A 26,750-nucleotide genomic window follows, 5' to 3' on the forward strand; every position below is an offset into this window, starting at 1 on the left:
AAAATAAAAATTTTAAAACTTTTCGTCTGTCAATATGATCTATCTAGAGCTCCTGAAGTCGAATAGTTTTAGTGTCATCTAGTTTTAATTTCGTAAAGAAGTCTTTAAGGAAACTTTGGCTATCCAATTTTTGATTAATTAATAGAAAATATAATCAACCAATTTATCGATTTGCATAATAATCATTTGTCGCAGCCCTATATAGAACAAACAGAAATTAAAAAACTGTTTTAACTGTTAAACCTTATACTCACACACAATCCTTGCAGTAATTTTGTCATTCATTCGCTCTTCTTGAGATAAAAACGCTTTGTTTTATAATGCTAATAAATGGTCATATGAGAAAGAAATAAGTAATTTAAAATATGTTCAATTTAACCTCATTGTTTTTACCTTTTGACTCTTCAACATGTTGGTGTTGATATTCTAATACATTTTCAACAAAGCTTTGAATATTTATGGAAATCAGCTAGTCATGTGTTTTATGAGTGTTAAAAGTTGTATTATGTTTTTCTAAAACCCAATAGCTAAAGCAGAGCATTATAGTTCAACTATTTTTTAATGTGTTATTTAGAATCACTAGCTTTAACACAAACAAAATAACTGCAAAATGTATATGAAATTTCCTTACAACTGAATTAATTGTGTGAGGATTTGGCCCTTAACTTCTTCTTAACTAAAGTACATATTATGAATGTTGCTGTAATGCTGAATTGAAATTGGCTGTAACACAAGCAAAAATTTTTTTAGTGCAACTGCAATTTTCGATTTTTGTAAAAGACTCAAATTGGTCTATTTGACAATTCTTTACAGTGACTGAGATTTTGCATGTTTAGACTGAAGATTTTCCATATGGAGGTTGAGAAAAAGAAATTCACTTAAAAAGGCAATGTTTTCATTATTCATGGATTTAAACTTCTTCAGTAGTTGCACAAAGCATAGAGCAGCAAGTTTTAATGGGCTTTCATTAAACTCAGTGCAGTAAGAAATTAACAGAAACATCCAAACACTTGTGGTTAAACTTTGAACTAGCTTAGATTCTTTCCCACTCTAGAGAAATAAAATGTATATGTTTTATCGAGCAGAGCCTCAGAAACTTTAGACAGTTAATCAGACTGGTAGACACTCACTACTGCGTGGGTAAGTGACGAAATGAGGAGAAACTCTGGCTGCATTCAATTGTTTTTGTTTTCCTTAGAGGAATCTTTGTGAGAGAACAACATTGAAATGTGCCCTTTTGCCTTATGCATGAGGTGCGAACAGGGGACGCGTTCTCCATACGCGTGTGCCTCATCGCTCGCTTAGTCATGTCATTAATTGTTTACCATGCAGAAGAGCTATAGCCATAAGGATAAATACCCATTTCATTTCTTCTGTTTCCATAGTGATGATAAAACAGACTAAATATGATTAATTGCCTCTGCAGGATGTGGACTGGCATATAATGGAGCATTGACTTTATTGGGCTATAAAGATCACATTTATTGTTAATATATGATTGGTTTTTGTCGTTTCTTGTTACTTTGTTAATTTTGCTCTTTTCTGCTTAAACTAACTTTTCCGCAAGCTGCTGTGATTGTGTCACGTTTCCCAGATGTGATTTGTTTGACAAGCTGCAGAGAGAGAGGTCAGCCAGCAGCGCTGCCCTCTCATAGTCTTTCTCTAATGGGCTGGAAAAGATTCATACTCAAACAAAACATATCAGGTCGAAAAATGTACAAAACAATAACTGATGCATTTAGGCACAGGCTGTCCAGTTATAAATTAGTTCTCCTATCTTGAAAAACAAACAGGACAGCTTGTCTATTTACAGCCCCTCCGTCGCACCTCGGGTAGATGAGAATGACAAGCCTGCCTAAAGGAATCTGGGTAGCGTCTCATAGCACTGATGGTATCTGACCTGTATAATACACAAACCGATCCCGGCAAGTTGGATTTTTTAAATCTTTAATTCAAACAAAAATAAATCAGGGTGAAGGAAGCATAAAGGGAATGTACCTGTGCATGATTAACACAAGAAAAGAGAGACGGTTTGAGATGAATGTGTTCATGGTTTTGCAGAAATCAAGTCAGTTTGAGGAGGATTAAAGAGGCGGAGATCCTAAATCCCTCAATTTTGGATCTGGACCATATCTCTACACAGAAGGAAATTAAGAGTTTAACTCAAAAACTTAGGCCTTAAATAAAGAAACAAAAAAGATCACATAAGTCACATAACTCTAACCCTTTCAAGGCAAAACAAAAACTTCTTCAAAGCTTCTTCTTACGGGGTCCTAGTGGTACAAAACTGAAAGGTTGCCTCAAGGGAAAACAGATTTTCAATACAGCATTATTCTAGTTATATCAGAAATAGATGTTTACAGCATCTTGAAAAAGTATTTACACCCCTTTACCTTTTCACAAAGTCAGGTAACAAACAGCTGTTGCCTTTATGTCTCTATGGCAAGCCATCAGTCCTTTTAGGAGTTTGTCACAACAATGAGGAGAACAGGGAAAACATGTGGAAGTAGTTGTATTCCGATATCATATTTTAATCCTTAATTTAATTTTTTTTCTTTAGGTAATGACAAAAAAGGAAAACTTTGCTAGAAGAAGAATCGAGCATTTGGAGATTAGTATAATGATTAATTAGATGTTGTTTCTCCTGAGTACTTATGTGTTTCCAGAATTAAAATGGTTATGTGACCAGTTTTTGTGAGATTGCAGTCATCAAGGTTAGAATGACCTAATCTGTGACTTTTTGGACTTGACCAAAATAAGTGTTGGAATTGTTTAGATTGTTTTTTTCCAGTAGCCTCATAAACAGACATTGGATTGGTTAGGGTAGGGGTTCTAAAACTTTTGGGGAACATGGACACCATTGCAAATTGCTTTAATTTGAAGTCTAATTCCTCTTATTATATCTATTGGCAGAAAACTTCTCATAATATCTGCTTTAGGATTCTCTCCACAGACATCAGTAGTATGAACAACTCCTTAAGGAATTGTTAGGCGCAGGGAGAGCCTGTCCATCACCACAAGCTTTTTTCCATTCCAGGAGTAACATCCAGTTAGATTATTTAGAAAGGGGAGCATTATTTTCATATCCTCTGCAGCCCGTTTACAAGGCTTGGCTGTTAGACTCTGGTCTTTGATGTTCTATCACAGAATAACTCTTCTGTTTGACTTAGACTCACTTTTCCCAGGACTCACCTAGGTCCTGGGAAAATAGAATTTTTCATCACAGTTTAGGTGTGTCTTCACAATGCTTGTTTAGCACTGTTTCAGATCTGCAGATAACCTTTTGTTTTTTTGCATTTTCTTTTGAATGGCTGGTGGCACCATTGCTACTGAAGATGTATTGTACATTGTATGTATGTACAGTAATTAAATTATTATATTCATTGCCTTCTGTTTTGGACAAACTGTTTCATATTTTCATAACCATACACTAACACCTTAAGCTGCATACAAATATGTCAAAAATCTTATATTTGAAGTTTTCATGACAGCCAAAAAGGAAATTCCAGTTTTTTCACCTTCAAAAAAAAAACTAAATTGTGCCACTTCATATAGGGAACAAAATTAGATATGCATCTGACATTTTTAAAGCCTCTGCCTTCTGAACACTCATGTCACATTTAACTAAACCTTCATATCATTGTCCAGGCTTTGACTGGTCAGTGATAATATTTCAAATTAGAAAGAGTTCTGCCGTATTTTTCACGTTGTCATGATGTAGTCATGACATTGTTGGCCCACATTGTTCAATAGCATATAATATCAAACAGATGCCAACATCTGTTTTTTCCCAATTAACGCTGTTGTGGCTACATAGTCCTTCACTTGTGTAATTAGTACTCTGTACCATAATTAAGAAAAACTGATTTCAGAGAAAGATGGAAAACATCATCAGCTGCTGTGTTAAACGTGCCTAAGTTATTCCCAGGTATCTCATCATGATTATCTCATGTGGACCCATGTCTATTAGGGGCCAGTTAAAGACTGGACCAGAGAAGCCCAATATCCTGCAGGACAGTTAGGAGCACAGCATATTGGTATGTTAAAATGGTCCAGGTAAAATCCTTACCTGAAACTAACCAAGACTCAGTGTTAGATCTGTCTGGGAATAATGTCAATTGATGATCTCTGTTCATTCTGGCTGAGCTGCAGATATTAATCACAGACAAAGTAGCCTTGAACTGCAGACTCTAGATGTGCAAAGTTGATGGAGAAATACCCCAGAAGTCCCACAGCTGCAGTCGCAGTGTAAGGTGGTGCCTCAAAGAATACCAGAAATATTGGTGCGTTTTAATATTGCAAAATATTCTGATGCCTGTCTCTGTATAGTTTAATCCATCATTCTGTTTTTGTCAGACTAAGCAGAACGCCTCACTCTCTAAAGCCAGATGTCTACCAAAAGGAAGTTTAGCTCTTTACTTCTTTACCCCCAAAAAAGCCTTTCGTCAACCCTCAGGCATCCTTAGTTCCCATTAAATTTGCAGAGTAAAATACTTTTATCCTTCTCCATATCTCCAAGCTGCATGTTTCAGTCTACATCAGAGCCATGAGACATTGGTCTTATTATTTCATGAGCTGGATCTCTTTCTGCATACCCGGTGCCTTGTTGCAAATTTGATCCGTTCTGTTGGCAGAATGTGTGCTAACAGCAGGTGCCACGCTGTGTCTGTCAGAATGGCCTGAGTCTCTGCAGACCGACTCCGTGCACACTGCTGCTGCGCTGAGATTTTCCTGCAGAGGAATGCACCTCTCTTTGTTTGCTGCAGTCTTCTTGAATGGCTGTTCTCTCACACATTGTGAGTGCAACTACTTCTGTTCCACTCGTTGACTTTACAGGCATTGTCAAAGAGCCTGCTTATAATGTGAACAGCAGAAAGAAAAACCAGACACCTAGTATTCATTTCAGTGAAGACTTTTTAACAATATGCACTTTAATGGCAGTAAAGATGATGTATCCTTGTGTACAAGTAAAATGAAAAGCCTTAAAGATTTCTCTTTTAAATTGAACATTAAACTGTATTTGAGCTATTACTGAAGGAAGCTAGAAAAACCTTGATCCTAAGCTAATCATTTTAGCAATATAACTCTAAAGAGATTGGAGCTGTCTGTTGGCCTGTATTTTTTACTTTTTTGAAGTTTCTTTTCGAATAAAGAGATTACATAGATTTGCATTTTTTTTCTTTCCGGTAGACAACATTTCTCCAGGCTCCAGAGCAGTTCTGGTTCTGCTTATCCAGATCTCTTTTCATTGCTCTTTTCTTGGTGATTTGGTGTCACAGTGGATCATTTCTGTGCATTATGTTGAGTTGGAACATGTCCACTAATGCAAATCTTTAGGGTGCTTAGTTATGCAGGTTATTATGTTACTGCGATTTGAAATGATCTGCTGTCTGTTGTTCATTGAAAGAAAAGTGACCTTGATAAGCTTATTTTTTATTCAATTCCTTTTAACTAACTGGAAGGAAAGGTTATTATCTGTGGAATAGCCTGATTAAGTTAACAATTCACTAACAATGACCTGATTTTATATACGTAAAACAATGTTTTTATAAAGGAATACATTTTGAGAATAGAACATGAAGATTATACGTTCGTGACCTGTGGTATAACTGCAAATATAAACCCGCCCACAGATGGAAACACATCTGTATTTTCCCTTTTTAAGCATGCAGCAGATCCACAGTCTTGTGACTAAAACACCCCTGGCCTAGTGTCATGTTTCACACTCTATGGGTTGAATAAACAGCAGTAATGTCCGTGCTCACTTTGTAGATTCACTTGACAGTTAGCGAGAACTGAAACAGACTGGGATCTTGTTTTTATTCAAGTTTAGAGCTGTATCCTCAGACTTTTGCACCCTCTCTGTCATGTTTTGGTCACGCTTCACCCTTCCTGTCAGCGAATCCCCCCTTCAGTCTCCTACATTTTATTTATTCGTTGCCCCTGATGCCACCAGCCCTTTTTTTTCCCCCAAGTCTCATCTGTTTCTTTTCTTTCTCTTTCCTGGCGGTCGCTTGTAATCGCGTCTGCATTACTTCAGCACATCAGGTCAGGCTAATTAGTCCATTTGTTATTATAATTATAGATCATAGAGGCGGATTTGGGAAGGTTAGGCAAGGTTTTCAGCCTGTCTGTTTTCCTGAGTTCAGTGATTAGCCCTTGGAGCTCAGGATTAACAGAGAAATTTAGGGCATTTTTTCCATTTGTGCTTCTTTTAGGCTTAAAACAAGTGTTTCTCTTTTTAAGCATTTCCCCTGTTTACCTCTACATGTAACCCAAGCCATTCCCAAAAGCTGTTTGGTTCATTAGTGGCAAATAAAAGCATTTTTTTGCCATTTTGCAGATTCAGTAGCTTGTTTACTCTTAACTGGCTGTCGGCTGAACTTGTTTCTAATTAGCGTAGCTGCAAACATGGACTGTCTCTCTCCAGCTTAAGAGACCAAAAGGGCATTGTTGTTTTTATTTTTGTATTTAAGACTGTTTACCTTAAAATCCTCTGAAGAAAACAGTGACGGACAGTGAATTCTTTAATCTGGATGTAAGTTGTAGACATATAGCGTCTCATCACAGATGTTAAAAAAAACTGATTTAATGAGATGAAATACAGATTAACTGCTTATATTTTGGTGCTTTGACTTTAAAATAAACCACCTATGCTCTTTTTTTTTAATAAGGTATTTATTTATTTTGCACAGTCTTGATAAAATAATACTCATACACTATATTGCCAAAAGTATTTGCTCACCTGCCTTGACTCACATATGAGCTTAAGTGACATCCCGTTCCTAATCCATAGGGTTCAATATGACGTCGGTCCACCCTTTGCAGCTAGAACAGCTTCAACTCTTCTGGGAAGGCTGTCCACAAGGTTTAGGAGTGTGTTTATGGGAATTTTGGACCATTTTTCCAGAAGCGCATTTGTGAGGTCGCACACTGATGTTGGACGAGAAGGCCTGGCTCTCAGTCTCCGCTCTAATTCATCCCAAAGGTGTTCTATCGGGTTGAGGTCAGGACTCTGTGCAGGCCAGTCAAGTTCATCCACACCAGACTCTGTCATCCATGTCTTTATGGACCTTGCTTTGTGCACTGGTGCACAGTCATGTTGGAAGAGGAAGGGGCCAGCTCCAAACTGTTCCCACAAAGTTGGGAGCATGGAATTGTCCAAAATGTCTTGGTATGCTGAAGCATTCAGAGTTCCTTTCACTGGAACTAAGGGGCCAAGCCCAGCTCCTGAAAAACAACCCCACACCATAATCCCCCCTCCACCAAACTTTACACTTGGCACAATGCAGTCAGACAAGTACCGTTCTCCTGGCAACCGCCAAACCCAGACCCGTCCATCAGATTGCCAGATGGAGAAGCGCGATTCGTCACTCCAGAGAACGCGTCTCCACTGCTCTAGAGTCCAGTGGCGGCGTGCTTTACACCACTGCATCCGACGCTTTGCATTGCACTTGGTGATGTATGGCTTGGATGCAGCTGCTCGACCATGGAAACCCATTCCATGAAGCTCTCTGCGCACTGTTCTTGAGCTAATCTGAAGGCCACATGAAGTTTGGAGGTCTGTAGTGGTTGACTCTGCAGAAAGTTGGCGACCTCTTCGCACTATGCGCGTCAGCATCCGCTGACCCCGCTCCGTCAGTTTACGTGGCCTACCACTTCGTGGCTGAGTTGCTGTCGTTCCCAAACACTTCCATTTTCTTATAATACAGCTGACAGTTGACTGTGGAATATTTAGGAGCGAGGAAATTTCACGACTGGATTTGTTGCACAGGTGGCATCCTATCACAGTTCCACGCTGGAATTCACTGAGCTCCTGAGAGCGACCCATTCTTTCACAAATGTTTGTAAAAACAGTCTGCATGCCTAGGTGCTTGAATTTATACACCTGTGGCCATTGAAGTGATTGGAACACCTGATTCCAATAATTTGGATGGGTGAGCAAATACTTTTGGCAATATAGTGTAGTATTTGGAGCTGATTAAAATCTATTAATGATAAAATGTTCTCCGCTATACTCTTTTCTGTCCTACAAATCCAATCCAGAGAATAATCCAGAGCAGTCAGAATCGGTCTAAATGTTTCTTAAGTTTGGTCTTTTATTTGCTGAAACCCTGAAATGGGGGGGTGTTGGTTTAGAGGTTAGAGCAGTGCGCTTGTGCCCTGAGAAGGTTAAAAAGGTGACGGCAAAAGATAATAACACATTCCTTCTTTTCATTGTAGAAAAACCATGATCTGTTTTCTGTTTTCCATTTTCAGATACTTATTCAAGACACACTTAAGCTTATAAGCGTTCTTATGGCATTTCAGTGAAAGGATTTTTATAAAAAACATGATTAATGTGCACAAATAAGGAATAGTTGTATTAACCATCTATATAAATAGAGTTTTATGGTTCCCCCAGGAAATAGGGGGCCTATTATTTCCAAATGATAAATCCCCCCCTGAATACGAGTAGCGAAAACTACGGCGAAAGAGAAGCAGAAGGAAAATGGGGGAAGTTTGCAATGGATGGTTGTGCATGGATAGTGAGTTTTACATTTAACTTCTGGAAAGAGCTTAACCCATGTGAACTTTTGTCTCTGGTACCATTTCTTTAACCTTCATGTTATTCTTAAGGCTCTTTCACACTGGTGGTGGATGCAGGGATCCGTAAAAGCAAGAAGATTAACACTATTAGTTGGTCCAGTCTGCTTTCACACAGATATATTTAGACCAGATCAAGCAAACACAAAAAGTTTTAGATCCTGTCCAGATGAAGATGGTCGTTTAGGGGTCCCATCATGGCAGAGGCCTCAAAACGGACTACATTTGAAACCAGTTCCCAGAGTGGATATGTTTGAATCTGCCTCCTTCAGCAGCTCCATCATAATGCTCTTATACTGACACTTCTGGTCTTCAGTGCTGTGGTTCTGTTTTAGAATCTATGTTTTAGAAGTTGTTGTATTATTGTGGATTATACACCTACTAATTGTTGTTTCTTTGCTGTTGCGGCGCAATTATTTGTCCTCTTTTCTGCACTGTTTACTTTTGTAACTGTGTTTCTTAGCATGTTATACTAGCCTAGAAGCAATTGTTGCCTTTCATATTCAATATTTTTATTAACAAAGTTAAATACATAAAGAATGCTGCAAAGAGGCATGACATTAATGATAAAGCCAAACTGTGTGATCTAAAAAGAAACACGGCTCTAGTTATGAGCTCATGAATCCAAATCGGATTAAATGCTGTCTGTATTGTAAAGCAAGCAGACATATTATATGTAAAACCTCCCTGACAAAATCTAAGTTTTAATAACCTTTTACTTCTTGTTCCTGTTTGATGTGTCCTTCTTGGTCATCAAATAACTTCAGCACTAACGAACTGCTTCTTGGTTTTAATGAACGTAGGTAATGGACAGTCTGGGCCTGATTGCCCTTATCTGCAGACCAATGATTTCCTGGGCTCTTTTCAATTATGTTGGGAAAGAGGTCACTAAAAGGTTTGTTTCTTAGCTCAGCCATTCAGCTTCATTAAAGCCTCTGTGTGTATTCATTAACACCGCAGTCATAGGTCCCTGAAGTGCGTGCTCTGCTTCGACATTTTCTCCTTTACAAATAGATTAAAAAACATATTAATCCTGCTCTAACAGTTTATACTTGATGAGCCTTTTTTGCAAATTTCCTGTGCTTAATGATTGTTGGTTAGGGATGTCGGGGAGATGTTTAGGGCTGCTTAATTATGAGAAAAAACACATTGGGGGCATATAAAGTGTTTATAGCCCCTTCACTATTTTATTTTGCCAGGTTTTGACTATAAACTTTAAGGAAGAGGTCTTAAAAGTTGGAGAGGTATTATCATCCATCAGGAGGTTGTGGTGCTGATAAAGATCATAGTTTATATATACATATAGACTTGTTGAAAAAGAAATATTGCTGATGTTGCAATGGCTTATTTATTTGTAATGAAAGTATAAAAGTAAATTTTTGATATTTTCTAAGCCTGGCCTAAGCTGGTGGGCCCTCAGGTATTAAGGGGTCTTTGAATATTTGGGTGGAGTTGGGGTACAGGCAAAATCTCATGACCTCCCTTCCCCTGGACAACCCTGGAAATCTCACAAGGGGTTATGATCAAGGATATCAAATATGTCTGCTTTAAGGTATTTCTAACTGGATATCACTTCATAGAAATATAGCTATTATATAGCTATATATATTATATAGCAATATAACTATTATACAATGGACGGAAACGAACTGTGGTTAAATGATAAATCATATTAATCAAGATTAATCTATTATTTAAATAATTTTCAACTAATTTAGTAATCGATTTATCGTTAACTGGAGTATATAGACCCATATAGAGCAGCAATTATACCCAAACTTCTCAAGTGTAAAAGTTTTAGTTTCACCTGATTTCATTCTGTAAAAAAATCTTCTTTAAGGAATCTTTTGCTATCGCATTATTTATCATCTACATGGACTCAACTCTGACAGGTACAAACAAAGCTGGACAACTGCGTACGCTCACACAGTGTTAGTATACATTCCTTTTGAAAGACCTCATCATGCTTGAGTATTTATATTGAACACCTTTAAATGTCAAACCAAGCTGACATGGGTCCTCAGGTGCTAGCTGGCAGCTAGTCTCTTCCTAGTGAAGCAGGTCACAAGGAACCAACAGCATGTCACCCACTGTCTGAAATGAGAGGTGTGTGGTGGATGCCCTGCTAGAGAAGATGGTGCAAGGGACCCAATTTGACTTACTTTGTTTTGCTTTTATTTAGCCAGAAGGCAAACTTGTCTGATGGCACCATGGTAGAGTTGGAAATGAAAGTATTTATCAATATAAATGTAAATATATGTAAATGTAAAGTAGTCGATTACGAAATGTCAAAATAGCTTGAAGTATGTCCATGGTAAGTTGGAGACTATATGCTCTCACTCATTAAGGATTTCTATCAGGTGTTAGTAATTAGTTCCAAATTAATTGATTTCTGAAAACAATATGATTTTATTTAGGTGTTTTGGAGAAACAAAGACAATAGAAAATAGAAAACTTTTAAGATCTCAACTCTCAACATTTTTTTCTGTCATAAAATAATGTTAGAAAAAAAGTCAAAGGAGGTATTTGGTTGACTTTTTTATCCTTTAATTAATTCTAATCTTGAATTTGCTTGTGGAAAACATTTTGAAAAGTACTTGTAGGTGTAAAAGTGGGTAAGATGATATATTGAAGTCACTAGTGTACTGACCGATGGCTTTTGTTTACCGTGAGATAAAGTTTGACACCATAATTTATGAAGATAAAGCGTCCGCCATACCAGCGTCCGACTGGAAATATAAAGTACAGCCATAATGATCCATAGATGCTGACTGGACTGTTAAGGGATTTTCTGTAATAAATTGAGCAAATTTGCTGCTTGCTTGGTAATTTCCCTGAACCACCTGCTGCAGATCACCATGTGTCACATCCATTTAATGCTGTTTTGCTCTGGGTAAAAATATACCCCCTTAAGTTGCTCCCCCCGTTACAAGAGCTTTGCATCTTTTACTGTTACCTTTTAAAGAGCTATATTGTATATGGAACAATATCAAACCCCAATCAGCTAATTTCTCTTTGAATTCATAGGTCAGGCAGATAAAATATGCCTCAAGGTTGCTCATTACTCAGAGCCGTTTTGTGAGCCCCAAAGCTTCCTCTCTGCACCGTCGCCAAGTGTTGCAATTCACCGACGTGTCATGAGCTCCATTTTTATCTGTCACATTCGTTTGCGTGTGATGGCTGCTGATGCTCGGCTCATTAGGGATTCTCTCCCCCTCCTTCTCTCGCCACCGTCGCCACTGCCACGTCTCCTTGAGAAGCTAAGACTCTGACTCATGTTCGTCCTTGACTCACACCCCCGTCTTGTCTTCCCAGGAGCTCGCCATTTACACCTCGTTTCATCCACTGTTTTGATAACTCTTTTCCTCACTCTTTTGGTTTTTCTAGTTAATTTTTACTCTAATTGCCTTCATGGAAATGTTGTTATTTTTTTATATATTCTTTGAATAAATAGTTTTTCTTCCCCTCTTTTGTCTTCTGTAGGAGCTGGTGGGCAGCAACCCTCCGCAGAGGAACTGGAAGGGAATAGCGATCGCCCTTCTTGTCATTCTGGTCATCTGCTCGCTGATCGTCACCTCCGTCATCCTGTTGACACCAGGTACAGCAGTGCAGGACAGGAGTGGGAGGGGTGGGGGGGCTCCACACTATGCGCTCCTCAGCACTCTGTTTACACACATTGTTATGCACAGGCATGCCTATTAAAGTTCACAATCAATCTCCTCGCAAACAATGCAACGGACAAAGTGCTAGTGGTTTGCTGTCTCTGTCCTTGGACGGCCCAGGCTTTGGCAAGTGTTGGCACTAATTTCTCCCCTCAGTGTCCACATGGACACTTTTGCTTTAAGAGATTTAGTCAAGGTCAGGAAACTTCATTAAATTGAGCTTGTGCAACATTACCTTCTTCACAAACAATCACCTCCCTATGTGCCTATTTTGACTTAGTTACATAATTTGGATGTCTGTTTATTTACTTAGTTGTTTTACAGCCCCTGAGTTTCATTTGTGACTGACCTTGAAGTACGCTCGGTTTTTTTCTTTTTTTACTTTAATCAGACGACCATCTGTTTGCATTCAGTCCCATAAAGTTCCTTGATACGGTTTTATGCACTGCAGGAGTCAAATCAGGTTAATGTAGCCTTCATTGTGTGCTCACTGGAATTAATTTATGACAATAAGCAAAGTGTCCTTGTTCACAGTTTCCCCTCATTGAAAATGCCATTTTGTGTTTCTACCAATGCCGAAAAGGTAGTTCATTCCCGTTTTTGAGTAATCAACAAATGTTGTAAATCCTAGAAATACCCCAAATACATACGCCCATACTAGAATCAGATAGTTGGACACAACTTTTGCAACTCTCAACAATCCTTTGATATAATTTGGGCACTTTCTTTGCAGAAGTTTATTTCAATTCAATGCAAGTTCTGTCTTTCCCCTGACCAAAAAAGTTTTCCTTGGTTAAAATCTATTGTCTTCATGTTAGCTACTTAAACATTTTACAAATGTTATTGCATTTTATTTTTGTAGGTATTGTATTTTTTCCTCATCTAAGTAGAAATTCTTAACTTTGATGCCCCCAAAAGTTGGTAGTATGGGTCTGAAAATTTTATTCAATTCAGTTTAGTCTAGTTATATAACTCCAATTCACAACACACATCATCTCAAGGCATTTTACAGAGACAATACAGTCAGATTGGTTCAGTTTTTCTAAGAAAAAAATCAACTTGACATTAATCCCTCACACAACAGTGGAGAGGAAAACTCTCTTTAACAGGAAGAAACCTCCAGCAGAACCATGTTCAGTGTGAGTGGTCAAAAAGAAGCAAAGATACAAAGGCAACTGTCAACCAGCTGCACAGGTGGCCATGTCCTATAAACACACAGCCAGGCAGACCATCTCCAAGTCAGCTCCCTTGTCAAAAGATGAAAGAGAGCACGTACAGTTACTTACAGTCAGAAAAAGAGGACTACACTGAAAATCGGGCCATCCTCCAACATCTACAAACAAAAGTGTTGATGCCAGCAGTACAGGTGATATTTTTCTCTCAATGATGATGTCACAGCCAAACAGGAACAGACCAGATTAAGCTACTATGATGACAAAAAGCAGAGAGCATAGCGTTGGAGATTAAATTTACAAATACTGCAGAATGGAAGAATAAGGATAGAATGAAGCAAAATGATGAAGAGTGGTCCCTATGTCCTCCAGCAGTCTAAGCCTATAGCAGGACAACTATTGAGAAAGCCAGGATAAACTGAGCCACTCTGACTATACTGTAAGCCTTATCAAATAGGAAAGTTTTAAGCCTTGCCTTAAAAGTAGGCAGGTTATCTGCCTCACATAATAAAACAGGTAGTTTGTTTCATAAGGGAGGAGCCAGATAACTAAAAGGTCTACTTCCCATTTTACTTTCAGAAATTCAAAGAACCAGAAGAAAACCTGCAGATTGAGCGCAAAGTGCTCAGTTAGGAACATAAGGAACAATCAGATCGATCAGATCTCTGATATAAGATGGAGCTTAGCCATTTAAGGCTTTATATGTGAGGAGGATTTTATATTCTTTTCTGGATTTAACTGGAAGCCAATAAGGAGAAGCTATAGGAGAAATATTATATCCCTTTTTAGTTTTCATCAAAACTCTGGTTGCAGCATTTTGGATCACCTGAAGGCTTTTAACTAATTGTGACCACAGTTGCAATATATGAAAAGTAAAGAATACAAGCATCTACCAGTTGGAAAATGTGTTGCCATGACCTCTGGTACCTGAGGATGTGACTTAATGTTCTGGTTTTATCCTTGGAGTCTGTTAATGACCACCCTAGGAGGTAGAAAATTGTAATTTAATAATAATCTTTAGTTATGGAACAGCAAGACTAATAGAACATAGCATGGTTGGTTTTGAAACAGGGCTTCTTTTTTTTAGTTTCAATTTTTCCCCAAGCTGTGACAGTTACTCTGGTGTTCTTTATGTTTCCAGTTCATGCTTGACCCCAGTGGTGGCTGGGTCTTACACCCAAACAGCAGAACAGAAGACCCAAACCATCTTCCTTTCATCTGAGGGAGACAGTTTTTCTTCTAGATTTTGGAAAAGTAGCCAATCCTTAATACTTTGTATTGATATCATGTTGTTATAGCAACAACTTTTTGAGTCTACTGTTATTGAGGATGCCTTTAAAGACTTCCTTAATTATTTAAAATTCTCCTTAGAACTTCCCCTGGTTCTTAAGAAGTTAAAAAATATTGCTCAATCCTATGAGTAATGTCAGGCAAATTATTTCGTACAAGCAAGGCAAGGCAAGTTATTTTTATAGCACTATTCAGTACATGGACAATTGAAAGTGCTTTAAATTAATTTGACAATACAATAGAGAAAAAAGTAAAGATTAAAATAAATAAAATTTTTGGACTACAACCTTAAACATACATCAGTTAACATTTTAACTTGAACAGTCAAAGGCAGCTCTAAACAAATGGGTATTTAACTTTTACTTAAAAGAACTCAGGCTGTCAGCATTTGTCCAGCTTTATGTAAGTTTGTTCTTGATAAGTGCAGCATAGGAACTGAATTCTGCTTTTCCGTGTTGGGTTTTAATTCTGGGTATAGGGAAACTGTCTTTTGCAGAGAATCAGTCAATATAATAATAATCAATTTGATGAGTCTGAGTTGATGAGGTAACTGAGGCCCACTGATTCTTCCAGTCTCAAAATTTTATTCCAACTTCCTTCCATTGCCCCCCTTGGCAGTTATGGCATGTTTGCTATTGACAGAGCAGACCAAGGCAGCACGAGTAGAGCAAGAAAAAAACTTTAGGACAGGCGGGCGGTGTTTTACTAGCTTTACAAATGCCTCAGTCTGACTGCTCTGTTTCTAGCATTTTTGTTCTCAAACAGAAGCATGGCTCCAATACATATTTTTCCACATTCTCCAATATTTATGCTTAAAGGCCATAAGCAGACAGCCTGCTAAATGAGCTAATACTGGGGAACTTTAATGGTATTTTGCGTATTAATGTTAGTGCTGCCCTTGTCAAATTTGGTTTTAAAAGTTGCTGTGATTTAATTAGTGTTTTGGTGCATTGGAGTGGGGCCGTAAGACATTGGAGCTCCACAAACCCTTTCTCAAGGACAGAGCTTACTTTTGCACAAATGGTTTATTTTACTCCTCCGGGATGTTATTGTAGTTGTTAATTGGATTCCTGAATTCTGTTAAGTTGAATGTGTTGTCATATTTGCTGCTCACAGGCTTACTAATACATTCTCTTAAAAACCTTCATAACTTTTAGAGTTATCAGGCTTCATTGCAGATTGTTACCCTTCAAACTGCAGTCGCTAGTTTTTATTTTCTTGAATAGTTTCAAAATGCTTAATGCATTTGAAATTAGAAACTGTGAATTGAGATCTCATCCCGCTCCAAAATGGTTTATCAGAGACTAAATATGATTCTTCAGTCCAGTTGACGCAATTTCTGAATGCATGGTTGCTTCTTCCTAAAATATTTTGCTAGCAGAGCATCAAGTCAGACTCAAAATGTGACCTGATCCTCACAATGACAAGGGTATAAACACTATCGATTGAGATGTCTGACCACATTGTAGAGTCTGTTTTCTACATGGTTCTCAAGCAGTCCAGTGAAAATGGGCAATTTTTTTCTTTTATAATTTCTTGGTTAAGTATGGTAAATATATAAAAGGATAAAATGTTTACTATCCACATTTTATTCTTTAGTCTGTTCTCTAAAATATCAGAATTACCGAATAATGAAAACATCCCTTTATCACAAGTTTATGCTGTTTATTTTGTATCTTCTTTAATTGGCACTCAGTGATATTTTTTCTTCAATCAACTGTTAGTTTTAGTGTTAAGGTACATTTAGCTATTTTCTGTCAAATAGATCTTTGAGGTCTTTAAATTAAAGAGTTAATAACTGATCATCAGTGTGTTTAAACACATATGTTGTGCAACTCTCATATATATGTATTGCTCACCCCGGTATGGATGCCATAAAATGTTGAATAACTGTAATATGCATTGTGAGTCCAGTAGGGGTGGTAAATATGTTATCTTATTAGATATTATTTGGACTGCCATATATTGTTTATGAACACACACCCTACTGGCTGTGTATTAGGACAACAAATGAAAGTGTGAATCGAGCTCAAATCATGGTGAAACTGAAAATGATGCACTTATATGGAATGAATTATTCAAAACTTCCATTCAAAATAGTTTATCAACAAAAATCATTCAGCTTCTACTTAAACATATTTAGGTGAAAAACTCTTGACTAAAAACTTGTCAAACAACTAAACTAAGCTACTATGTAAAAATGAGGAAACAAATGGTTGGAAACCATAATCAATCCGATGATGCAATATTATCACATTTTAGCATGAATTTTATATTTGAGAACCAAATTTTATCTTGTATAATTTAGGATGTGATCAGATTCGTTTTTGGATAATGTAGAGCAATTGGAATGTTTTCAAACCAATTCACAATACAAACCCATGAGGTGAATGAAACAGTATATGGCTAAATAATGTTTTATTAAATGATTTACTTATTCAGGAACCAATAACCTTTATTTAATTGATTCATTACCCTCTTTGAAAGAGCTAGCAGCAAGCAGATATTCCTTAAAATGACTTTTGGTAATAATTTGGTCATCAAAATGTAATTTGCATATGAAAAAAAAGTGAAATAAAGCTTTTCTAGCTTTGCAGCAACAACTCAAAACACATTATTGTTGCATAGCATACAATGCTATCCATCCTGTTAACTTTACCTTTACTCATTGGTAAACACATGAAATATCAAAATTGTCAAAAAAACATATTGTTTAACTAGAATCTGTCTCTAACTGTGCCAGACCTTATACCTCTACCCAAGTCAGTTTTTGAAAAGTTGAGATTTCTCAAGCAGTTAGCAGCTTAGCATGGCAGGCACACAGAAATGAGAGTTCCTTGGTTCCAGCCACACATCAGGGGAGCTCTCCTTCTCCGATCTCTTCATTTCTTCAGACATCTTAAGAGTTCCTGAAACTCAAAAACTGTGTCTGTGTGAGAACATTCTGTTTTTCAGCAGTTCAGTTCTGACAAGTCAACCATCACGACTTAGCCTTGGTCATTCTGGAGATCTGGACCTTGGGCCTGGCTTTCATCTTCCAATCTGAAGCCCCATGGCAGCTTCATGGAAAGAGAAAGAAATCCTGTCTGTTGTGATGTTTTTGTCCTCAACACGGCGGGGGTACATATCTATGGAAGGTTTATTGTAGAGTGTATTGTAGAGTTGGTGGAAGGTTTGTAGAAGCTTTGAGAGGGTGGCAGCACTGTGGAGAACAACTATACACCCTTAACCAGTGAATATGATAAGATTAAATATAGACATTGCTCAAGAAATTCCAAAATTATTATTATGGTTTATGGCCCAACACCAAATCAGTGTTTGGTAGTTTTGCTGAACTTGGACATAAAAGCTTTTGACCAGCACAATGTTAAAAAGAAAATACACCAACAGGGACCTTGGAGAAGGAACTATTGCTTAAAATTCTCTAATTCTACATAGATAGTTAAAAAGAAAGAATAGTCAAGAACAAGTCATTAACCCTTTAAAGTGTTTCAATAAGAAAGTCTCGTTTTACAAAAATAATAGAATAGAATGAATAAAAAAATACAAATATATACACAAATGTGCAATTATAATTGTTATTAAGACACAGTAATAGTTTATTTGAAATATTTAAGGCACTGCAATTAACAGCAGGGTTGTAAACAACCTATTTGTGCTTAGACTGCAGAGATGATGGCTGGGCAATTATCTGCATCTGCAAAATAATTGAAATTTAGCAAAATACTATTTTTAAGCTGCAAAAGCACTCAATTTCTGTCACATTACATTTAACAAGACAAACACTCACCCCAGCCCTTCAGGTGCCAGTAATGGGTTTCAAGTTGGGTTGCTGCCACACAGAAAGAAGAGAGAGTTGCAGCGAGTAGATCCATGCATGCAAGTAGAAGTACTTTTGCATACATCAGTAACAGTAAAGGCCTGCACCAAGGGACTCTGGCGAACCAAGCTTTGAAAACAATAAGTGATTCATCTACATGCTTGCGGTTAGTCCAAAATAAAATCACAATTGCAATTTTGGTGGGAAAAAAAATCTCTTTTTATTTTTTGGGCATAATTGTTCAGCCCTAGAGAAGACTGATACTGATTGGAATAGACCTGCAACATTAACTGTGAAAAAGTGAAGCAATGTGAATACTTAATAGATGCTCTAGAAGTATGCAGTGTTAATGTCCTTATTTTTCAAGTTCTAGCAAAAAACAACAAATACATCATAGTTGTGTTTTACACCTGTGGAATGGTGACATTATGACCTAAATAATTCTGTGATTGGATGTTTTATCTCTTGTCCATTTTCTTCATTAGTATGACAAAGCCCTCTCGTCTAACTCCCATTTGTTTATGGGAATCATGTCCTCAGCCAAACAAGGTGCAATGTTCTCAATTATTTAATGGCAACACTTTGAAGATGGAGGACACAAAGCACATATACACAGTATATCACATATACAGTAGAATGCCAAGTGCCAAAGAGATCCATCTAATAGTCCAAATACATTAAGGACTCATTTAATTGAAATGCTTTAAGCTTCTGTGTGATTGACAAAACCCTAATGGCATGAATGCAGAGTTTTGAGCCAAGCTTTTTGCAGTTGGTAGTTTTCCCATTATGCTTATCACACAGACTGTTATTGAGAGGACAAGAAAACCATGCAGTGACAGTTATAGCCCTATACCTCCATCTCAACATCCTTTCTTCGAATGTTTTCCAGTGTCATTGTGGTACGCCTGCAGGAATTCCACCACCAACTCTTTTGTTTTTTATGTTATATAAGAGACTGGTCTACAAAGGTCAATGTCCACTGTCTTTACTCCAAATCATCCTCATATTTGTAGAAGCTGGCTTTGCAGAGATAAAATGCCATAGAGACTTCATTTTGTATATTAAAAGAATCTCTTAACAATTTTGTTTGGACAGGTGAGACCTATAGGGAGATGTTTGAGCATTAAGCTAATAAAATTAGGCCTCATACCAACTGACATCTACATCGGTAGGGGTATTATGAATTAGGTGATTTTACTGCCACAGAATCTTGACACCTGGTCATCATTGAGTTGGGTGTTTACTCTTTAAACTAAAGTGTTTAAGAGCCCAATTTTAGAGTATAGAGTATCTATTAGACCAGTGGTCTCCAACCCTGGTCTTCAAGATCTACTGTCCTACAGATTTTAGATGCATCCCTGCTTCAACACAGCTGAATCAAATGATTGATTACTTTTTCAAGCCGTTCATTTGATTCAGCTGTGTTGAAGCAGGGATGCATCTAAAATCTGTAGGACAGTAGATCTTGAGGACCAGGGTTGGAGACCACTGTATTAGACAACCAAAGCTTAACCCAAACTTGGTCATCAACAGGAGACATATCCCAAACACACACTGCATGAAAAGTGGGATTTTCGTCAATATACGGCACTGTAGATTGTCGTGGAACTTCAGGTTAGCGGCAGTTTACGGCAATTTGCAGCCTTCGCCGAAAACTCCCGTAAATTGTCAGAAATTGACGTGGAATTTCTTAGGCAGTGTTCCCCCCATGCCTCCCCCCCATGGAATTCTAGAGGAGGCTTTAACATGTAAATGAACATGCTGTGAGCTATACAAATGCAAACCAGGGTTGCAGGGGGGGTAAAACCCCCCCTGCAACCCTGGGTAAGAAAATCTCTGATACAAAGAGATCAGGTATAGCCTCTTACATTTTAGCTTGAATTGATTTATTTAATTAAAGTATAGAGAGCAAAACAGATCTTTAGCTGACAGAGCAATACATTTAGAGCAGTAATTATTTTTTTTTAAATTTGCATTTAAGATAAAAAATAAAATGTTGTCTGTCAATATGCTCAATTCACAATTACTTAAGTGGAAAAGTTTCAAGAAATGATTCTGAGATGATTCACTTTATAACATGGCGCATTATCCTGTTGGAAGTAGCCATCAGAAGATTGGTACACTGTGGTCATAAGGACATAGGTCAGCATGCTAAATTGGTTTTAAGTGGCCCAAAGTGTGGCAATAAATATCCCCCAAATAGATGGTAGAAATAGATCAGGCTCAGTAAAGCCTAATTATAGACTCTTACATTTTAGCTTGAATTGATTTATTTAATTAAAGTACGCTAGATTACTGTGTATGCAAATGTTATGTAAAAAGAAATACACAAAATAATTTACTTCAAAAATTAGTTTTAATCAGAATCAGTTGGCTGTAATGGTTAATTTTTTTTTTTAGATTTCCACTTTTTTTTTTTTGTTATTGAATATATAAGAAAACAATAACAATCTCAAATAACAAGTCAATAACAAATATTTCAATACAAGAAGAAATATCACAACTCCTGCTTTTGAAAAAAAAAATTAAATGCACAGGCTGGAACAAAGTATAAAATAAAATAAAAAGAAATAAAATAATAATAGTAGTTAAAGTAAATTAATCAGTGGGGACTACCAACTGAAATTCTTCTATTAACTCAAACAATTTAATTGCATTTAAATTCTGCATCTTTCTCAGACATCTTTTGAAAAGGGAAAGTTCATTTTTGAGAGCAGAGATTGAGAGGGAGCATTTTGCATAGCGACATTTATGGATATAATACTTTGTTACAATTATTAGAATATTGATTAAAAATTCCAAATTTTTTTTCTTTAATGGATAAACCGAATTGAATGTTTTGCCAGGAAATAAAATCTAAATTTATTGTTTTAGAAGACAGAAAGGTTCGAAGTTGATCCCATAAGTTTAATACTTCTTTACATTCATAAAAAAGATGTTTAGTTGTTTCCAACTGAGTTGTACAAAAGCCACAATTCTCAACATTAAACTTAAATCTCTCTCTTAAAAACTCATTTGAAGGATATATGTTATTTATTATTTTAAATTGTAATTCTTTATATTTAGGAGGAATTGGGAATTTCAAATAATTTGTCCTAATTTTGACTATCATAGATTTCTTAAAATTTTGTAAGAGAGCTGTGCTTTTTGTTCTTCCTGGGTACATATTATTTATAGAATATTGATTCAAAAACTTGTTGTTGCATTTATTATCTCTAATGTCCACCTGCTCAAATTCAATCTTATGGAGACAAACAATTGCAATTGCAAACAATTTATAGGTGCATTACCGCCACCTTCCAGAATGGAGCGACGCGAGCTCTTCTCGCGATTCCTTCCGTATAACAATGACGTCATATGTGATTGGAGGAGCCTGATGAGCCTTCGGCCCCATCGTCCAATCACGTGTGAGCTTTTGTGCACTACGACTTCTCGCGAGACCAGCATATTAGCAGACATGTTTCTGTTACTATACTCAGAAGAACTTAATCTCCAGTTACCGTGTTTGTATTTTGTTGTTACGTGAACAATGGCTGCACGACGTCTCGCGTTCAACTCGCCTCCAACTGCTCTTAGTCCACAACTTTCGGCCAGCCCGCAGACTGACGAGAAGAAACTGCTGATTGCTATCAGCGGACTGTCTCGTCAGCTTGCCCAACATACTGCCGACATGAATGAGCGCCTCACTCAGCTGGAGAATTCGATGCACTCCAGGTTGCAGTCCATAGAGGACAAGATGGCGGGGGGTGGCCATTTCTATAGCACCAAAAAGGAGGACATTGTGCGGCATATCAATAAATTACTAAGGTGTACATAAGAATCGGGTAAAGTCACATTTATAGCACAATTCTTAGTAGTTTAAAGAGGATGCTTATGTAGCTGAATAGAACAAAATATTAAAGAAATGTAAAAAAGAATTGGTTCCCAGCATTTGTATTTATTTAATACATTGTGGTGTTTAAAAAGTGACCATTTTTTAACACGATTAATTTGTGCAGAACTGCTGCAATTGATCATAAAGCAGTTGTTTGGAAAGGAAGCTCGAGAAAGAGCTAGAGAATAGGACGATGCAAGCTGCAAAAAGTGGCTGGAAAAGAGGAATTCATGACATGGCTGCAGCCTGTCGAGAGTAAAGATGATTTCACCATGTTCTCTATCTATCCATATCTATATATATATATATATACACTATATTGCCAAAAGTATTTGCTCACCCATCCAAATTATTGGAATCAGGTGTTCCAATCACTTCCATGGCCACAGGTGTATAAATTCAAGCACCTAGGCATGCAGACTGTTTTTACAAACATTTGTGAAAGAATGGGTCGCTCTCAGGAGCTCAGTGAATTCCAGCGTGGAACTGTGATAGGATGCCACCTGTGCAACAAATCCAGTCGTGAAATTTCCTCGCTCCTAAATATTCCACAGTCAACTGTCAGCTGTATTATAAGAAAATGGAAGTGTTTGGGAACGACAGCAACTCAGCCACGAAGTGGTAGGCCACGTAAACTGACGGAGCGGGGTCAGCGGATGCTGACGCGCATAGTGCGAAGAGGTCGCCAACTTTCTGCAGAGTCAATCACTACAGACCTCCAAACTTCATGTGGCCTTCAGATTAGCTCAAGAACAGTGCGCAGAGAGCTTCATGGAATGGGTTTCCATGGTCGAGCAGCTGCATCCAAGCCATACATCACCAAGTGCAATGCAAAGCGTCGGATGCGGTGGTGTAAAGCACGCCGCCACTGGACTCTAGAGCAGTGGAGACGCGTTCTCTGGAGTGACGAATCGCGCTTCTCCATCTGGCAATCTGATGGACGGGTCTGGGTTTGGCGGTTGCCAGGAGAACGGTACTTGTCTGACTGCATTGTGCCAAGTGTAAAGTTTGGTGGAGGGGGGATTATGGTGTGAGGTTGTTTTTCAGGAGCTGGGCTTGGCCCCTTAGTTCCAGTGAAAGGAACTCTGAATGCTTCAGCATACCAAGACATTTTGGACAATTCCATGCTCCCAACTTTGTGGGAACAGTTTGGAGCTGGCCCCTTCCTCTTCCAACATGACTGTGCACCAGTGCACAAAGCAAGGTCCATAAAGACATGGATGACAGAGTCTGGTGTGGATGAACTTGACTGGCCTGCACAGAGTCCTGACCTCAACCCGATAGAACACCTTTGGGATGAATTAGAGCGGAGACTGAGAGCCAGGCCTTCTCGTCCAACATCAGTGTGCGACCTCACAAATGCGCTTCTGGAAGAATGGTCAAAAATTCCCATAAACACACTCCTAAACCTTGTGGACAGCCTTCCCAGAAGAGTTGAAGCTGTTCTAGCTGCAAAGGGTGGACCGACGTCATATTGAACCCTATGGATTAGGAACGGGATGTCACTTAAGCTCATATGTGAGTCAAGGCAGGTGAGCAAATACTTTTGGCAATATAGTGTATATACGTATATGTGTGTGTGTGTGTGTGTGTTTACATACATACAGGAGTCATGGAACTCTGCTTACAGCTCCTTCATATTTCATGTACACTAATAACTTGTGTACATGGTTCTTGTTGATGGCATTAAAATCATTTCAAATAGCATTAAAATAGCATTAAATTAGAGTCACTCATTCCTGTATGAACCCTGTGAGCGCTTAATTTAATATGACATATTAAAAAAATCCCACCATCATCCAGCATATGTTCAGTTTCTGCCCAAATATTTTCTTTCTGTTGTGGATTTTTGTAACAGGGATAACTAGGATCATACATAGTTTGTATGAACTCTGCTTATTCTCTGCTTCCAAACTCATCATCTCATCCATTCCTGCAATAAGAATTTTCTTTTAAAGTTTTGAGATTCACTCTAGAATCTCACAACTTCTTCCTGGTCTGTTGAAGCACCAATAGTCTGCATCCAATTATTTAATTAATTGCTCTTAGTTTTTGGGAATATATACAAACTATGCTCTAATTTCTAGATACCGATCTGTTTTTACTATAATTTAATTTGACAAACCGGGTCTTCTCTACATTCTTTTTTCTGTTTGGTGCGATTGAAATAGCGGGTCTTGATCTGGACGGACCGGAGGGGAGCAAAAAATAGCTCAGCTCCGTATTTTGACGGTGAAGGACGGAGAAGACGTACGTGGGCGGTGACGAGCGGAGGATGTGGAACAGCTCTCATTGATTTACATGACAGACAAGTACTCCGTACGCGAGCGGCGCGGAGCGCTGACGGAGTATGTGGAATCTGGGGGTAAAGGAGGACAAATACACGTCCGGCTGGGTGCAGCGCCGGACGCCGGACAGTGCAATGAAAATCCGGACTGTCCGCCCTAAAGCCGGACATCTGGCCACCCAGTCGAGCAACTTTGCGGGATATACGAACTCGAGGAAGAGAAGACGGGTGCACAATGCCACGCTAGCGGTAAATATATGTTCGATTACTGGTAGCTATGCTAAAAGCAGCCTAGCTTAGCTAGGCAAGCTAAAGACAACCTAGCCTAGCTAGGTAAGCTAAAAGCAGCCTAGCCTAAAGCTTTATTAAAGTGTATTTTTTGTGATTCACAGGAAGCAGTACACCGTCTTCACAACTCGGAGACTAATTGCAGGCGCTATGAACCGGAGCAGGGGTAAGGTTTAAAGAATATGCTTTCATTCTGCGGTAAAAGGACATGGATACGGATAAATACCGACCATAGCTGTACTTTTTTTTTTCACAGACTACAGTCGCCTCACAATGAGGCGGTGACCTCCTATTTGCTCGGATTTGCACGATGTTGATAAAGACGACATTGTGTGTAAGTGACTCGTTTTAATGTTTTCTCCTTCCTTGTTACTGTGACTTGCGTTTGATTTTTTTTTTTTATTCATACCACTCTCATTTAATTGTTTTCCAGCTGCCTGTAAGACGTATTATGAGACGGTATGCAGGAGCTTCAGATACACGCTGCTAGCCAGCACGCTACGTGCGGAGGCTGCCAGGCTATCTGCTCGGAGTCGGGCCAGAACAAAGAGGGTAAGACTTTATTTGGTGACTATTTTTCAGGTGCATTGATGTGTTGTGTCCATATGCAGTGCGCTGATTCATTGTTTTTTTTTTCAGCTGCTGAAGGCGAGGCAGAGTGTGCTAGCAGATGAGGAAGTGGAACTCTGTAAGTCCGCCACCGTCGACCTCATGTCCGACGAAGAAGATGGCGTCGTCGGCGGTGTCTCTGGATGGATTGTACGGTCGCCGCCATTTCGTAGGCCGGATCTCGCTGAACTCTGTGTTAAGCTGCAGTCCCGGTTAGAAGCGATGCCGAAGTACAGGGCCACGCACAGTAGGCGTCTGCACATCGGACCTGCCTCGGAGGGAATGCTGCCAGTTACCTCCAACCCCGAGGAAGCAAACGGACCGTTCATGGAGTTGTAATTTTTAGATACGCATGTGTTTGGATACGCGTTGTATATAGTTGTGTGTGTTTTAATAAAGCTCTTTCTTTGCATAAACAGCTTCCTGGCAAATCTTCATTTCTGTATAAATTCATTCATGTCCTTGATGGTAGCATAATAATTGTGTAGTAGTGTAGGATAACATAAATACACAGCATATGAATGAATAAAAATATGAATGAATAAATATATGAATGAATAAATATATGAATATATATATATATGAATGAATAAATATATATATATATATGAATAAATATATATGTAAATATATATATATTTGCCAACCAATCACGAGCGACTTTACTTGTTTACAAAGAAGTGGTTCCGTCCAATACTCAGTAAGAAAATTAAAGCCTGGCGTGGCCACGTGTGGTTTTGCTGCCAATCACGAGCGATTTCATTTGTTTGAGAATAGTGGTTTCAGCCAATACTGAGTAGGTTATTCAAGCCAGACCTGGCCAGCCGCGCGGGTTTGCTGCATTCATATGCTAATTAGGGCCATTAGTACAGCTGATCGCTCTCCACATACGTCACGGTACGTTTTCGACAATTTGTGGCACGACAAACGCGGACAAGCACGGGTTGCAAATTGTCGGAAACTGACGAAAATCAGGCAGATCTGCGGGAGTTTACGGGGACGAAAATCTCACCTTTCATGCAGTGACAGCCCCTAATCTGTAAGTAAATGGCTGCAGAGTGAACTTTAATGGCCCAACCAAATTCCAGGCCTCAAACCATTTCAAAAGCTGTAGAAATAAATGTCTACAAATGTAAATGAACTAAAGTATTTTTGTAAG

General features: G+C 38.3%; 1 protein-coding gene across 1 annotated transcript in view; it reads left to right on the plus strand.

The window, feature by feature from the left end:
* The window catches only part of dpp6a (dipeptidyl-peptidase 6a), a 304,855-nt gene that overhangs the window by 165,661 nt on the left and 112,444 nt on the right, over positions 1-26,750 (plus strand). Inside the window, exon 2 of the mRNA XM_038291115.1 lies at positions 12,070-12,184. Within this exon, the coding sequence (XP_038147043.1) occupies positions 12,070-12,184 (115 nt within the window). The remainder of the gene's footprint in view (positions 1-12,069; positions 12,185-26,750) is intronic.

This window comes from Cyprinodon tularosa, unplaced genomic scaffold (assembly GCF_016077235.1).
Source record: "Cyprinodon tularosa strain WSP-4 unplaced genomic scaffold, ASM1607723v1 ctg294, whole genome shotgun sequence".
Lineage (NCBI taxonomy): Eukaryota > Metazoa > Chordata > Actinopteri > Cyprinodontiformes > Cyprinodontidae > Cyprinodon > Cyprinodon tularosa.